The 17,006-nt window shown below is 41.6% G+C and overlaps 1 protein-coding gene across 5 annotated transcripts in view; it reads left to right on the forward strand.

Annotated features, from left to right (window-relative positions):
• Nucleotides 1–16,124, forward strand: part of FTO (FTO alpha-ketoglutarate dependent dioxygenase) — a 431,427-nt gene extending 415,303 nt beyond the window's left edge. For 3 of the 5 annotated variants that reach the window (XM_035282681.3, XM_008985872.5, XM_078358136.1), the window contains one exon: nt 13,781–16,124. In XM_035282681.3, coding sequence (XP_035138572.2) covers nt 13,781–13,934 — 154 coding nt within the window. In that variant the 3' untranslated portion in view covers nt 13,935–16,124. The remainder of the gene's footprint in view (nt 1–13,780) is intronic. The other 2 variants (XM_035282682.3, XM_035282684.3) reach the window with 1 other exon arrangement.
• The last annotated feature ends 882 nt before the right edge of the window (nt 16,125–17,006 follow it).

Here is a 17,006-nt window from a genome sequence, read left to right on the forward strand (position 1 = left end):
GACCCACCATTTTCTCCCTAATCTTGAATTTGAACTGTGTCACACAGTTGGTATTGGATGCCACTGAGTTCCTTACCCTAAGTGACCTGTTAGCGAATATTTCTAAAGCAGAGAAATCCAGTCGGGCCCAGGAACCTCGTGTTCTGAATAAGGTTAAAATAAAACTCCTGAGGTGTTTCTCGGCATCCAAAAACCAATTAAGCAGGTTACATGGAAGTATTTCTAAAAACAGCAGTACAGTGGAAAGAGACTGACAGGTGGGCAGATGGAGGAACCATCAACTCAAATTTATTTCACAGCTTACAACTCAAATGAGCATTCCAAAGTCAGAACAGCTGGCCTTTTATTCTGTAAGCCATTGTCCTTTGCTTTGCTTATCTCTCAGGAGTATGAGTGGATTATACTCACTGGCAGTCTGTCTGTCGGTCTTTGACTTTGCAGGGGAAAATCCTTTGTAGAAAAACAGGCTCTTTGTGTAAATCAGATTTTTCTGTAATATCTGCCGCTTCCTGCAGATTGTGAAGTTTCTAGATTCTGGAAATGGCATTAGCCTTTTAGCTTTCATTTTCATAACTGTATTTATTATTTACATGACTGCTATGATTTACTCAGAATCCAGTTGATTCTGCATAAATGGAATTGAACCACATAGTCAAAAAGCACAATCTTCCAATTTGCAAGAAGAGATGTTTTAAAAAATGTTGTAATACATTTAAAAATCCAGCCACCTTGGGTTTCTAATTAGACATTATTCTGGAATCTTTCTGAAGTTTGAAACTGTCCCATGCAAATGTTACTTAAGTTTCAAGCGACAGGAAAGTCATGAGATTTGGAAAGGGTTATCTTTTGTCAATCATGGTCCTTTGTGGGGTTCTGTGGTGACAGAAGACAGAGGAGAGACCATATTCTATGGCTGAAAGGAGGGCTTGATACGACCCAGTGGGGATTTTGTTCCAGTAATTGCATCAAATTGGCCCTGCTGCCATGTCATAGGTATAGCATGAATATCATTCATTAAGTCATGTGCCTATATGCCTTCCCTCCCCATGGCTGAGTCACTAGCAGAATATATTTTCTTCCAAAGTGTTTGTTTTCATTGTTGCCCTTTAAAAATAATGAGTTCATTCTATTCCCTTGCAAGGAAAGTTACTCTAGACTGCTTTGAAATTGTATATCTTTTGTTGAGCACATTTCTGCAGTGGTTCCATAGCTTTGTGTGCTGGGGAACCCAACCCGGCCTTTCTTAAAGCATCTAACCAAGCGGCCTCCGACTTGATACTTATAATCGTCCAGTCCATTTGACCTTTATATTGTTACCCTTGGGCAGGTAGAAGTCATGCAAGTTTCAGGTGACCCTATCATGTGACCAGAGATCAAAGGTCAGCAGCTCCTAAATGTTCGGCTGTCAAGGTAGCCCATTCATCACTATCATTATGTAACTGACAAGCCAAGAAATGCACCAGGGATAAAATTATTCTCAGCCCTCTACCTCCTGGGTTTACGCCCCAGTGGTGGGCCAAGCAGTCTCACATATTAAGTGGTTTCAAGGGCCTGCCAGAGTCCCTGAAGTAGGGGGAGGACTTCAGGAGACCTGTTCCATGTGCTGGCCCCTGGGAAGTCACCAGCTGCCTGCCTGGGGAGCCAAATTGCCGGTCTACAGGAGTCGACCCTGCGACTCATTTTCTCTGAAATGGAGCTGAATTGAATGTTAGTTCTTTCTGGATCCAAAGACACACATGTGTGTCCCCCACCACAGCCTGCTTTTAGCATCTTTGTGGTCCTTTGTGGCAGATTCACCAACCAGCCTGATCTTACGAGTCACCTATGAAAATGAAGATTCTCAGGACGTTCCTCTGAAGTCTCAGGACGCCCCTCTGACTTAGGACCAGGTGCCTTTAGGAAATTCAGTTTCTAACAAGGGCCCAAAATGATTCTCATGATATCTGTGTTTTGGAAGAATACAAAGCGCTTGATATTTGGAGTCAGACAATTTTGGCTTCAAATCCTGACCCTATCCTTTGTTTAGCTATGAAATCTTGGATGGGTGAGTTAATCTTCTGGGTCTCAGTTTCCATTTTGAGGACAAACATTTAAAAAGATATATAGAATGCCTCATCTTTATTATCGTGTGTGGGTTTGTTTTGTTTTGTTTTGTTTTTGAGATAGGGTCTTGCTCTGTCACCTAGGCTGGAGTGCAGTAACACAATCATGGCTCACCGTAGCCTCAACCTCCTAGGCTCAAGTGCTCCTCTCACCTCAGCCTCCCAACTAGCTAGGACCACAGGTGCCTGCCACCATGCCTGACTAATCTTTTTAAAGTTTTTGTAGAGATGGGTTTTCGCTATGTTACTCAGGCTGTTCTCGAACTGCTAAGCTCAAGCCATCTGCCTGCCTCAACCTCCCGCAGTGCTGGGATAACAGGCGTGAGCCACTGTGCTCAGCCTTATTAGCTCTTTTAAATGTTTTTATTAGTATTCTTATTATCCCTTTGGGTTTTGAGAGACATCATCGAAAGAGCTTTGGTATGAGGTACAATGTCTTTATAGTCTCTCCCATGACAACAAAAGTCTCTGAGAAACCTACAGGGGCAGTTTTGAGAGGGCTGGGAGAAAGGAAGTGCTGTGAGGATTACACGGGCTCATCACATGGCTTGGGAGGTGGCCTGGTGGAGCCTGTGCATTCCAGCAGTAGAAGAGAAAAGGCAGGGCACTCCTCTGGACCCCTAAAGAAAGAGTGGAGATGCCTTTGAGCTATTCCATGACCAAAGAGTGGCCCTGACCTCCAAGCCAGCAAGGCGCTCTTGCACCCCTCATGTCTTCATCTTCTGGCCTCCTGGAGGTACGATTTGAGCACCTTTAGCCCTCACTGCAAGGTCCTCTTGTATAGAGCCTTTACCATGGGCCAGAGGAGCTGTGTTTTTTTTCTTTTTTTTTTTCACTTTTATTTTAGGTTTGGGGGTACGTGTGAAGCTTTGTTACATAAGTAAACATGTGTCCACGGGAGTTTGTTGTACAGATTATTTCATCACCCAGGGTGTTAAGCCCACTACCTAATGGTTACCTTTTCTGCTTCTCCTCCTCCTTCCATCCTCTCCCCTCAAGTAGACCCCAGTGTCTGTTGTTTCCTTCTTTGTGTTCATAAGTTCCTATTGTTTAGCTCCCACTTATAAGTAAAACATGCAGTATTTGGTTTTCTGTTCCTGCGTTAGTTTGCTAAGGATAATAGCCTCCAGCTCCATCCATGCTCCCAGAGAAGACATGATCTCATTGTTTTTCGTGGCTGTATAGTATTCCATGGTGTATATGTACCACATATTCTTTATTCAGTCTTTCATTGATGGGCATTTAGGTTGATTCCATGTCTTCGCTATTGTGAATAATACTGCAGTAAACATTTTCATGCATGTGTCTTTATGGCAGAATGATTTATATTCCTCTGGGTACATAGTAATGGGATTGCTAGGTTGAATGATAGTTTTGATTTTAGCTCTTTCAGGAATTACCATACTGCTTTCCACAATGGCTGAACTAAATTACACTCTCACAACAGTGTATAAGTGTTCCCTTTTCTCCACAACTTCACCAGCATCAGTTATTTTTTGACTTTTAATAATAGCCATTTTGACCGGTCTGAGAGGGCATCTCATTGTGGTTTTGATTTGCATTTCTCTAATGATCAGGCCTATTGAGCTTTTTATCAGATGCTAGTTGGCCATATGTATGTCTTCTTTTGAGAAGTGCCTGTTCATGTTCTTTGTCTGCTTTTTAGTGGGGTTGTTTGTTTTTCTCTTGTAAATGTATGTAAGTTCCTTATAGATGCTGGATATTAGATCTTTGTCAGACGCATAATTTGCAAATATTTTCTCTCATTCTGCAGGTCATCTGTTCACTCTGTTGACAGTTTCTTTTGCTCTGTAGAAGCTCTTAAGTTTAATTAGATCCTACTTGTCACCTTTCGTTTTTTAAACTCTGGAAGACAAACTAGGCAATACCATCCTGGACATAGGAACTGACAGAGATTTCCTGACAAAGACACCAAAAGCAATCACAACAAAAGCAGAGGAACTCTTAACCATGATTTGCAGTGGGAAGACACTCTGGTTCCATAGCCAGGATGATGGGAAACCTTTACCAAAACAAATCTCTTCTTGGAATCCCACGTTCGAACTCTAAATGTTCTATATCATGAAAAAATAGCAATAAGCTGGGCACTGATTTGCACTCCTGTAATTCCAGCTACTTGAGAGGCTGAGAAAGAAGGATCACTTGAGTCCAGGAGTTCTAGACCAGCCTGAGCAACATAGTGAGACCCCATCTCAAAACAGAAAACCCTGATGTTCATAGCTATTGGACTATATAGTATTGGTAATATTATATTTCAGACAAACTGTAGGTCATGTAGGTGCTGAGGAAAATAATTGGGAACTGTGAAAACCATTGTTTATATAGAATGTATCTTTTGAGTTCCAAACAAATGTGGAGAACGTAAGCCATTGACAGCAGGTGGGCACTGCCTGCCCTGGGTATAGACCCACAGGAGGGACTCTGTAATTATGCTGATCGGCCAAGATCCAGGCAGCAGAGTTATCTATGCTAAATGGAAGAAATATTTCTTGGCTGGGTGTGGTGGCTTATGCCCGTAATCTGGACACTTTGAGAGGCCAAGGCAGGAGGACCACTTGAGACCAGGAGTTTGAGACCAACCCGAGCAACACAGGGAGATCCCATCTTTTGTTTTGGAGACCCCAAAACAAAAATAGCCAGATGTGGTGATGCATGCCTGTACTCCCACCAACTTAGGAGGCTGAGGATCACTGGAGCCCAGGAGTTGGAGGCTGCAGTGAGCTATGACTGTCCCCTGCCTCTAAAAAAGAAAGGAAGGAATATTTCTTGGAAAATGGATGGTTATTTATATGACTCAATGGTGTTATCTTGGTATTCAAAAGCACTTCGGGTATATTTGGTAGTCAGAGAGTTTTTAAAGCACCTAAACATGCCTCTTATATCAGACTTCTCACCTCTTCCCAGAAGTGTGAGGCCCAAAAGTAGATGTATATGCAACTAGAAGTTAAGCCAAGCCCGGCTTCTCAAGTGGTCACGGTTGAAAAACACTACCCACTAAAAAGGTGTATTGACCCGGGGGGGAAAACTGACCCCTGGGGAAAAGTTTGGCTTTTCCTCACTCTCTGATGTGTGTTGACTTTACTGATTTTACTGATCCAGAAACATTAACATGTGGAGCAGAGGCAAGAGGTGAAAAGCCTTTCAAAGAAAAAGTGAACGTGTCTTTTGTCAAAACTCATTTAGGAATTGGTTTTGCTTAGTGGTTCTGCAATAGGTAAACTGAGTTCTACAAATTTGACATGCTGACTTGAAAAGCCACCTTTGTCCTAGTACACCGTTATGATAGCTGTAAGTCTGACTGGGTAACTATTTACTTGTAAAGTTGTCCACGGTGCCACGGTAGCAGTGACAAAAGTCCAAGAAGACACATTACAAATTCATTAACTTGTTCTTCTCTTTTCTGAGGATTGAGAGTGTCAGGGGTAAGATTATCATAAACTCGATTCATACTGTTTTCACCACTCACTACAACAGATTATTTGGAGCAAAACATTGTAAGACGATGAAAAACAGTGCAATGGAGCGGCCTCTTCCTTGAGGTTAGATTTTAAAAGTAGCGTTTAAGGTAGGCGTCATGGAGGTGAGAATTATACGTGGAAATCTCTTCAGTTTGTACATCAGGTACTGGCAGGGATTTAGATACCATGTTAATATGAAAAACACTTATCTTTAAACCCCAGAATCACTCTGTATGGCAAGTCATTTGCCACACAAATACACATTAGAGTGAAATGAACCCGAAGATACTGAATTCAACAGAGGACCGTAGCGTCCCGTATTGGTCTCGCACTCCCTCCAAAGTGTAAAGGCCATCGAGAGGATTGTTGCCCTGTGACATCGTTGTTTCCTGTTTTTTCCTGCTGATCTTGGCAGGTGGGTTTTGCAGGTTCATGTGGATTCGATGTAACATCAGTGTCTTCTACCTGAGGCCTCTTAAGTCTTGGCACTGGCTTATGCTGTTAAGCATTAGGAGAATGCATTCTCGTGTAGCTGATGCCCTCAAACAGACTCCTACTTAGCATTAGGCCAAGCGACTGTCAACTCCTTAAATTCAAATTCCAGAAAAAAACACTGACTTAAAGAAGAGGAGACTTTGAAACACTGAGTATTTTCTGATGCAGCTGTCCATTTAAACTGCTCTAGTCTTTAGAAATGTGATTTCTTTCATTTTTATTTGTGAGTGTTACGAGCCCTTCTGGCCAGCGTTGCATGATCAGCTAGCTTTAAAAAATAGGACTTGTAAGAAAAGGGATATTGAGGCATACGTGTGCATTTATATGGTACTTTACATATTTTAGAGTGCCTTTATATACGTTATTTGATTTTATCTTCACATAACCCAGTAAAGCAGAGAAGCATTAACTTCAGTGTAATAGTTGAGGAAATGAAAAGGTTGAGATATTTTTCTCAAGGTCACCCAGGGAATATATTAATAATTGGAGGTAGTTTATGCCCTTAGAAGCTGAATATGTATCTTTTATTTTCATAGACTGTAGATACTTATGCTGTAAGGGCCTCAAAGTCATTAGAATGAAAAGAAGAAAACTAAATTTTGTCAGCCATCTGTCGTAATAATAGTCCTTCTAGAAACTGAAGGTAAAAGCATTTGCCTGTTTCTTTCCTCTGAAATGATATGGAATGTGCTGAATATCTAAATTTGACAAGAATAGCTGAGTAGTCAATGGATGGGATCCATTTTAGACCAAATGGAAATTCATGAAAAAGATGGAATGGAGTGAAAAGAGCAGCCAGCCAGATGTCCAGGGGTCTGACGCGCCCCGGCTCCCCTGTGCGCCATTGCCTCAAACCTTGAGTAAGGCAGCCCTCCCTCAAACTAGGGACCCAAATACCTACCCTGCTCTCTCCCAGGTTGTTAGGAAAGTAAGAAGCGGCGCTGTAAGGAGCGACATTATTTGGGACATTTAAACATTGTACAAAATGCAATTGTTATTTTAATTAGGAGTTGTTCTCCCCTTGCCCATTGAAGAATTCCCTCTTAAGAGTTCATTTCTGTTCTCTCTTCAGTGGCCTATGCTTGGTAATATTTCTCCATCAAGTTCTAGTCTCTCCGTGTGTGTGTGTGTGTGTGTGTGTGTCTGTTACACTTGCTTATTCTGATGAATCTTTCAGCAGAAACCATTTCTCCTGAAATCTTTATCATTTCATCAAGAGTAATGGAAATGTTACCTGTCCTTCTTTATTTGTTGCAAAATATAGGGACAAGGAAGAAGATCGTATATGTTTTCTTAAAATCAATGGCGGGCACATTACTGTAAAACCTATTGATTAAAAACACAAAGTATAATGTTAGTCATTTAGTCTGTGAAGTGATGCAATAAGGGAAGAAATTTATCCTTTGACTCTTGCATTAACCTTTTATTGACTGCTTGCATACCCATAATTAACACACACTTTAGCTAAAGTGGTTAATTTTAGCATGGTGACCAGCGTTCACTAATGTAGCTGCAATCCCGATCATCTAAATGTAAGTGCAGCCCTGAGGGAAATCAGCAGGCAGTGAAGCCCTTCATGAGTTACACCTTGATAGGGGGGACCTCTGGACAATCTGCCAACAGCCAGCCCATGTGACACCTTTCGGTTGCTTCCTGTGACATCACTAGGTCCTTCAGGGAGAACCACTCCTAAGTAGCTGAGCATTTTAGGGGGTGGTTTACAGAGTGCTTTGAGTCAAAATAATGTGAATTTAGGAGAGAGAGAGGGAAAGTATATATATTATATATAGTATATTATATATATACTTTATATATACATATAGTATAGATTATCTTTAATTATATGTATTTATTATATAATTATTTTGTATATTTTATATATTTATTATGTAGGCATATAATTTCATGTGTTTAATACACAAAATATTACATATTATATTTCATATATTTTATATATAATATATAAGTATAAATAGATATAATTATATAATAAATGCATATACTTATATATTTCAATAAATATAATTATATATAATATATCGTATATTATATAATATGCTATATTATATATAATTATATATTTAAGTATATATAATTATATATTTTATATTATATAATATATTGACATAAATACATTGTATATAAATATATATTATATAAAAAGCATATGTATATGCTATATTATGTATATACTGTATCTCTCTTCCTCCTAAATTTATATTATAAATTCACATTGTATATTATATATGTAATATGTATAATAAAATATATGTAGTATAAAATATATAGAAAATATTTATATTTATTATATTGAAAATTCTTATATATGAAATAATGGGTATACATATAAAGCATATGTATACAGTATTTGTGTGTGTGTGTAATTTTCCTTAGCTGTATGCAATATTTGTGTGTGTGTATAATTTTCCTTAGCTGTATGCAATATTTGTGTGTGTGTGTGTGTGTGTAATTTTCCTTAGCTGTATGCAATATTTGTGTGTATGTGTGTGTGTGTGTAATTTTCCTTAGCTGTATGCAATATTTGTGTGTGTGTATAATTTTCCTTAGCTGTATGCAATATTTGTGTGTGTGTGTGTGTAATTTTCCTTAGCTGTATGCAATATTTGTGTGTGTGTGTATGTGTGTGTGTGTAATTTTCCTTAGCTGTATGCAGTATTTGTGTGTGTATATGTGTTTGTGTGTGTAATTTTCCTTAGCTGTATGCAATATTTGTGTATGTGTGTGTATGTGTTTGTGTGTGTGTAATTTTCCTTAGCTGTATGCAATATTTGTGTGTGTGTGTGTAATTTTCCTTAGCTGTATGCAATATTTGTGTGTGTATGTGTATGTGTGTGTGTGTAATTTTCCTTAGCTGTATGTAATATTTGTGTGTGTGTATGTGTGTGTGTGTAATTTTCCTTAGCTGTATGCAATATTTGTGTATGTGTGTGTATGTGTGTGTGTAATTTTCCTTAGCTGTATGCAATATTTGTGTATGTGTGTGTATGTGTGTGTGTGTGTAATTTTCCTTAGCTGTATGCAATATTTTTGTGTGTGTGTATGTGTATGTGTGTGTATGTGTGTGTATGTAATTTTCCTTAGCTGTATGCAATATTTGTGTGTGTGTGTGTGTGTGTGTGTGTGTGTGTGTGTGTGTAATTTTCCTTAGCTCTCCTTGAACTGCTTCATGAAAAGGGCAGTATTTTCTGAACAGATACAAGTTTATTTGCTAACCCAAGAATCATTTTTAAAAAATGAGATATTTCCTTAGGATAGGATTAGAGAAGACAGGGTTGAAAGGGGAAACTGTAACTTTCTTACTGTTTAGCTGGGTTCAGTAGGACTTGGGAATGACACTGAGTTGAGGGAATCTTGTTAACTTTCTTTAGCAAGAATATCCAGCTCTAGTCCTGAAAACTGGCTTATTTTTATGCATAGGCCAGTGTGGATGGACCAGCATTCCCTTGTTTTCTGGGCAGAAATGTGTCCCAGATCGTGGGTTCATACCCAGGTATTCTCTACACACACTACACTGTATCAGCCACAACATCTCAGTTTGGATAGAGACTCTCTGCATCCACTTGGCTTTGGCAATGGATGTTGGGAAAGGCAGGTAATAACTGAGAGAAAGAATCAGCTGGGATTCTTTGGGTTGCAAGTGACAGAAAAACTTAACTCAAACAATAAAGGCTCATGAAACTGAAACATCTAAGTGAAGCATGACCCAGATGGTCAAACGGCATTGTCCAGGACTCAGCCCCTTGCTCTTGCTGGGTGGCAGCAAAATGTTGATGACAGTTCCAGATCACACATCCTAATTGTTCATAGGACAAGAGAGGAGAAAGTCTTTTTAATTTAGCTCCCATACCAGTTCTATAATTTATTCTCTTGATTTTGCCCAATATTTGGTCATGTGCCTCCCCTTAAGCCATTCCCTGTGGCTGGGAGAGCGAGATGTGCTGATGTAGCTTAAGCTACTGTAGAGGTGGCTGTAGAGGTGGAGCCAGTCTCGCCCACATAACTTATGAAGCATGGGGAAGGGGCAGATTCCCCACAAGAAAATCAGAATCCTTTTGGTGGGAATGGTGGGAGTAAATCTAGCACAACAAATGTCTATCACAATCAGTATTCCTCACACATTCCATAAGACAACTTGGATCCCCTTTACTTTGCAAAAGAGATTATAGAGTATTGTGGGCTAAGAAACAATCCAACTTTATTTTCTGTTATATGCAAAATCAACTGGAACAGCCACCATTTAGAAGGCCAGACGACAGTGCCTTTTTTCAGTCCTGGGTCTTCAGGAACAACTGCTGATCCCTTCTGAAGCTGAACATTTTAGCCTGGGACTGGAAAAATTGTAGTAGCTTGAATACATAAGCCTCAAGGCCCTGGAATGTCACAATGTGATAGGATTTAGCCTTAGGTGCCATTTGATTCAAGCCAGAAAGGGATGCTCCTGTATCCCTAGAGTGTCCCCTAGAAGGAGTCCATCTAGAGGTTACCCACTCAGTTAATGTGAATGAAGGAGACCGCCCACATATAATAGGCAGCTCTCTCACTGGCATTTCTCATCTGCCACGGGTACCTGGAGTAGAAGTAACAATAGTGATAATATTATTTAATAGGTATTGGGTGCTTGTTATATGCTGGGAAACATTCTAAGCACTTTCTGCATATAATTCGTGTAATCTTCACATCAACCCTGTAAGTAAGATGCTGTTGTTACCATCACCACTTGACAGACAAGAAACTGAGGCTGAGTGAGGTAATGAAACCTGCCTAAGATGTCATGCCCCTGGAAAGCAGCAACTTGGCAGTCCAGAGAACATATTCTTCACCAGTTTGCTGCAGTCTCCCTGCTTCCCATCTTTGGAAACTTAAGATCCAGGAAGGAAGAGTGAGTGATTGGAGCAAAAGAAATGAAACTCTAAAGGGGGATGGATGTGCCTTCAAGTAATTCCCAGCCTTCTCTTTATATGCTCTGCAGTCTGGCATGGTGCTAAATCACACAGTATCATTTGAGTTGGGGCTATCTGTCCTTTTTCATGGGTAAATTCATCACCTCCAATAACAAGCCCTCTGCTGGGGCCTATCACTATCATTTGGAAATTGGCAAGGAACACTGGACATTAAAGGAAGAATTTTAAAGCAATCTTGAAATTTCTGAATGAAGGCTCTGCAGAAAGCCAACGAAGGGTTCTACTCCTGGCCCAGATGGATGCAATGACTGTGTACAGCTTGGTTGTCAGAGCTTGATGCAAAGGAGCCACTTCCCACATCAGCCAATCTTTTCTTTTTTAGAGACAGACTCTGTTGCCCAGGCTGGAGTGTAGTAGCATGATCTTGGCTCGCTGCAACCTCCACCTCCCGAGTTCAAGTGATTCTAGTGCCTCAGCCTCCCAAGTAGCTGGGATTACAGGTGGGCACCACCACGCCCTGCTCATTTTTGTATTTTTTAGTAGAGACAGGATTTTGCCAAATTGCTCAGGCTGGTCTCAAATTCTTGGCCTCAAGTGATCTGCCTGCCTTGGCCTCCCAGAATGCAGGGATTACAGGTGTGAGCCACCACGCCTGGCTCCAGCCGGTCCTTTGATGAAAAGAACAGCAGTGGAAAACTGTGGAACAGCTTTGCCCAAAAGAAAAGCTGCTGGGATTAGGAAGCTTGTACAACACAGCATAAGCAAACCTGTGCAGCAGGCTTCAGCATGTTTAATACTTTCTCCAAGTACAGAGGCAAAACCCATTTGACAGGTGAAAAAGCATCTCTATTGACTTTCTACAAGCCTTATGATATTCTAGGTGGATCGACACTTATCATAGCCCTTTAATCTGCCAGCCCGGATAATGTGTGCACGGATAATTTATCCACTGTGAGATTGAAATGCTCAATTTGGAATAACTTTCCCTACCCAGTAAATTGAGCGTTACTCTAGGATTCTGAGGCAGAGAGAGCACAATTTGAAAAGCGTTGCAGAGTTCCTTTGTAATTAGTCGCAGCCTTCCTTGAATATTAATTTCCCCCGCATCCTTTTCAAGTGGTTTAGAGACCGTCTCTGGAACTACAGAGATGCACCCTCAGAACCACAACAGCAAGCGGCATGGTCTCAAACACCTATGATTAAGTAGTCCCCAGAACGCACCCTCTGTTCTTCAGTGCAGTGTGTAGCTTATCAGTGCAAACAGTTTAATATTTATGCTAAGAGGATTGTCAAAAGCAGCTTCTGTTGCTTTAATTCTTGTTTTAAATAAATAATGAGAACATTTAAACACATTACTCTTCTTGGGGCCCCGGGGTCAGCTAATCTTATTATTTATGAAGTGATGTGCTACATAATAGTACTTACTGCATGTTAACAGACGCTATTATCAGGGCCTGATGCAGAGAGCTGAAGATATATTAGAATGTTATATGTAATGTACGACGGATTGAGTGCATAGGATGCCGGTGTAGCAATTAACCACACGCGAAAATAGGTGTAAAGTTGAAGTATGTTTTCCCGGGGGGATCCCCTCACCATTAATAATTCCCCAGAGAAGAAGATGTCTTTCAGTTAGGAGCTCTCTCTACCATCAGGCTTGGAAATGGGGCCGGGATATTCCATCCTTTGATCTCTTCATAGTCAGTCCTACACAGTCAGAAGACAAATAGTGAGCATGGCCACCTTTTATTGATTTAGACGAAAGTGCAGGGAAGGCGGGGGTGTAGGGAGGCAGGTGCACCATGCTCCCGAATGTCCTTAGAGTGTTTGGTTTTGGTGCACACATTTTCACCGCCATACTCCAGGAGAGTAGAGAAATTGTTCATTCCTTATTGCAATGCATTTCCTTCTCTCTGACCCTGATTTTGCAGATAAATAAAGCTAAAGCCACTGAGTTTTCCCAGGTCACTTTTAAATAAGCCAGTCTCTCTGAGAGATAGATGCCTGCCAAGGTATGAGAACGTTGCCCCAATTTTTTTCCCTATGAGGCTATAATTTAGCTGCATATGATAATTAATTTCTCTACTATTGATGAATAATCCATTTAATAAAAACCATGATTTAAGTGTTTTCCTTAGGGACTAACTCTTGCTAGCCTCTTAATTTAATTTTGTGGAAGTTTTTCCCACCTCTTCATCAGTGGAAATGATTATTAACCTCTATTTGCATATATCCTTATAAATCGGTCTCTCCTTGGAGTGCCTTTTTCTGAGCACAGCAAGCTGGGACACTTGTAAATCTCCAGGATCTCCTAAGTCAATCCCAGCCTGTAATATTGTTTAATCTATTCTTGGATATTTTAATGCAGTAAATTCAATTTAATCTTTCCCAGTAATCTAGTAATACATCGCAATCCCACAAACATTTAAATCTGATAATGGCTTAATCACACACTTTAAATAACAGTTGAGATAATGAAAAAATAATTCACCATTTGAAAGGCAGAGTAACTGAATTTCCCTGATGATTGGCTCCTACGAAGCCACCTGAGATAATACACATCTGGGAGTCAAAGCAAAGGAAGCCCCAGCACCATCAGGAACAGTCTTTCTTCTTACAAACACCTGCGTTCCGCCTGTAGACTCATTCAATCGTCGCCATGACTTCCACCCCGGAGGACCGTTTTCAGAGCGTTGGCCAGTGTTGCTCCAAGCTTCCTGTAGGTTGGGGTCTTCTGGGGGTTTCCTCCTGTGGATTAATTTCCTATTTTTAACTCTTCCAGGTGCCAGTCGCGAATTGCCCGAACTTTACCCGCTGATCAGAAGCCAGAATGTCGGCCATACTGGGAAAAGGATGACGCTTCAATGCCACTGCCTTTTGATCTCACAGATATCGTTTCAGAGCTCAGAGGTCAACTTCTGGAAGCAAGACCCTAGAAGGAGCACCAGTCTCAGGCGGAGGAGGAAAAGAGGTCTTTGGCTTTTCTCCTCCAACCTTATCATGGGCTTACGCAAGGGCAGTGGAGACTTCTCTTGGCCCCCAGATTGTAGCATCCAGGTCCCAATCCAAAACAGCTAGGAAATGGTGCCCATGCAAGTATTTTAAAATGATCCTGTGTTATAGTATGATTTGGTGTTAAATAAGACCTCCTTCCCCCCAAAAAAATCATTCAGACTTTAAAACATGAGCCATTCAGCCCCTGAGGTCCAGGGCAGGTGACAGGAACAAGCCCAGCATGTGACAAAGCCTGATCTACTTTCATCTTCCCAAGCTTTTTCAGAGACTGGAGTGAACCCAGCCCTCTGGGGAAAGACAGAACGTGGAGAGCTCCATCCTAGTCTCTCTCACACCCATGGTGCTGTCCAATATGGTAGCACTAGCTAGCTGTGGCTACTTCAATTTCAATTCAGTTTTCACTTTAATTAAAAATTTAGCTCTTCAGTTGCCTGGGCCGCATTTCAAGGGCTTAATAGCCTCATCTGGCTAGTGACTGCTCTATTGGATGGCACAGATATGGAACATTTTCACCACTGTAGGAAGTCTTATTGGACAAACGCTTCTATCAAAAGTTTGAGAGCAGGAATTCTCTTTTCCATTCCTCTGTAGCCTCTATCCCCAAAGGCCAAGAAACTGAAAGAGAAATGTCTCATTGAGGATTGGCCTCTCTCCTCTCTCTAAGACAAACCTAAGTAAACACCTGAGCTTTGAGCCCTAAGCTCAGTGCCCAGGAATGAGATGTTAACAATTAAAATTAAGTTGATAGTCTGTCTTAGGTTTCCCTGATCTAATGAAAGAGACGCAGCCCCATTTACATTATTTCACGGATTTAACCAGCACAGTATAGTTTTTTCCATAAGCCCCTCATTCCTGTGTAATGACAGGTAGAACTGAGGGTTGAAGAACCTCAGTGCCCCATCCTGATGATCTTGGAGACTCAGAGACAATGGCGAGGGGAGCGTAAAACCTGGGCTTTAAGATTCCCATTAGCTCCATGTGCTTTGGCATGTTAATATGCCTCAGTTTCCTCATCTGTATAATGGGAATATATGAAACACGCCACTCCCAAGATGAAGATTAAGATGATATAATAACAGACTTAGGACAATTTCCAGCACATAGTTAAATACCCAGGAAATACCAGTACTGTTATGTGTGGGTGAGATTTTTTTTTCCTCTCTCGTTCTTACCCCTACACCTGTTTTATCTAGTGATGCCATTAGCACATCTCTCCCTTTCTGACCTGGCTCCTGCCCATTGGTGCCCCAGAAATCATGAGAATAGTTAGCCCCCCTCTCCCCAGCCTGTTGCCTTCTCATGTAGTTATTCACAGTAGTTGAGAAGTTGAAGAGCTTTTGCCTATTGAAGGTGCACTGATGATAAACTCTTTCCTGCCACCAGAATTGCATTGGATCACAGGGTGTGCTCATTCTCACGCAGTTCATAGCCACAGAACCGTCACATTAAGCAAAGCAACCAGGATCTCATCGTGTTGAGACTCGAGTCTCTTAGACCTTGGATTCATTCCCTAGTGTCTTTGAGCATCGGTTTCCTCGTCGGTAAGAGAGAAGTGAAGCACTCTCACAGGTTGTTACAGAGATCACATGAAATAACATAGGCCAGGAAGGCGTGGCACATGAAAGTCACAGACGGGGCACCCTCGGGCCATCCAGCCCAGTGTTTTCTGTAGCCCCCATGATGTTCTTTTTTTGTTATATTCCATTAGGGGCCAATATTTAGAAATTGGGAGATTTCACATAAAATTAAAAGGTCTGCATTTTCTTTAGAACTTAGAACACCCAGTAGTCCTAGGACCCCATCCTCACATGGCAACAAGCTAAATAGCGTCTTTCTGCTGCAAAGTGGGACATGACCCAGCCTATGGTTTGCTGTATTCCCTCTTTTTTTCCATTTTATCATTTATCGTGAACCTGACCTGCGTCACCCCTTCACATCAGCGCTCTCCAAACCTGCTTGCTTGCACCCCTCTAGTCGAAATGTTTTGTGCTCACCCCAATATATGTGTGTGACTATTGAACTCAGTTCGTAGACTGCTTGTACTAATGTCATGTGCACCACAAAATATTCATATACAATAAAAATATTAAAAGGATGAGATAGGAAACCAAGAGAGATTCTGCTGTTTTTTCCTTTTGCATGGATGAGCCAGCTTTACTGGACTGGGTGGGACCCAGATGGAATTAGTTCTCAAAGTCCTCCACGTGGAGTCCAGGGATGCTCAGCAGGGTTGAAGAAATTACTACCTTTAAGTGAATCCAAAAGGTGAGATTACATTTGCTCTGAAGAAATGGTGATCCCAGCACTTGGGAGGCTGAGGCGGAAGATCACGGGAGGTCAGGAGTTCGAGACCAGCCTGGACAACATGGTGAAACCCCGTCTCTACTAAAAGCACAAAAAGCTGGGTGTGGTCATGTGCACCGTAATCTCAGCTCCTCAGAAGGCTGAGACAGGAATCACTTGAGCCCAGGAGGCGGAGGTTGCAGGGAGCTAAGATTATACCACTGCACTCCAGCCTGGGCCACAGGGTGAGAGAAAAAAGAAATGGTGACTATCACTGAGCATGTGTTTGAGGATTTCATGTGCTCTCCAGGGAGGTTTCAGGTGGGTGGAAGGAGGTGGGCAAGACCCAATAACAAGGTGGCTGGTGCCGGCAATGACAGTGAACTCGTACCCTGCAGGGTCATGGAAAGGCTTGCTTCTGCCCGGTGAATTGAAGGATTTTCCTGGAAGCACAGGCCCAGAAATTGTACCCTTCCCCCAACATATGTGGATAAGGGACCACCTCCATCAGCAGCAGCCCCTGCATGCTTTCCTGCCAGGCCTCCCTGTGGTCCCAGCTATCTTGAGAAAAGTGATCTAAGAGATCCCTTTGCACTGAGGCACAACTGACTGTCCCGCCTCCCTCTCGTCCTGCAAACCTTGCTTGGCACTGACCACAGCCTCAACAATGGGGCAAGTCTGAGGACCCCAGACAGATCTCTGCCCCCCAG

This window comes from Callithrix jacchus, chromosome 20, assembly GCF_049354715.1.
Source record: "Callithrix jacchus isolate 240 chromosome 20, calJac240_pri, whole genome shotgun sequence".
Lineage (NCBI taxonomy): Eukaryota > Metazoa > Chordata > Mammalia > Primates > Cebidae > Callithrix > Callithrix jacchus.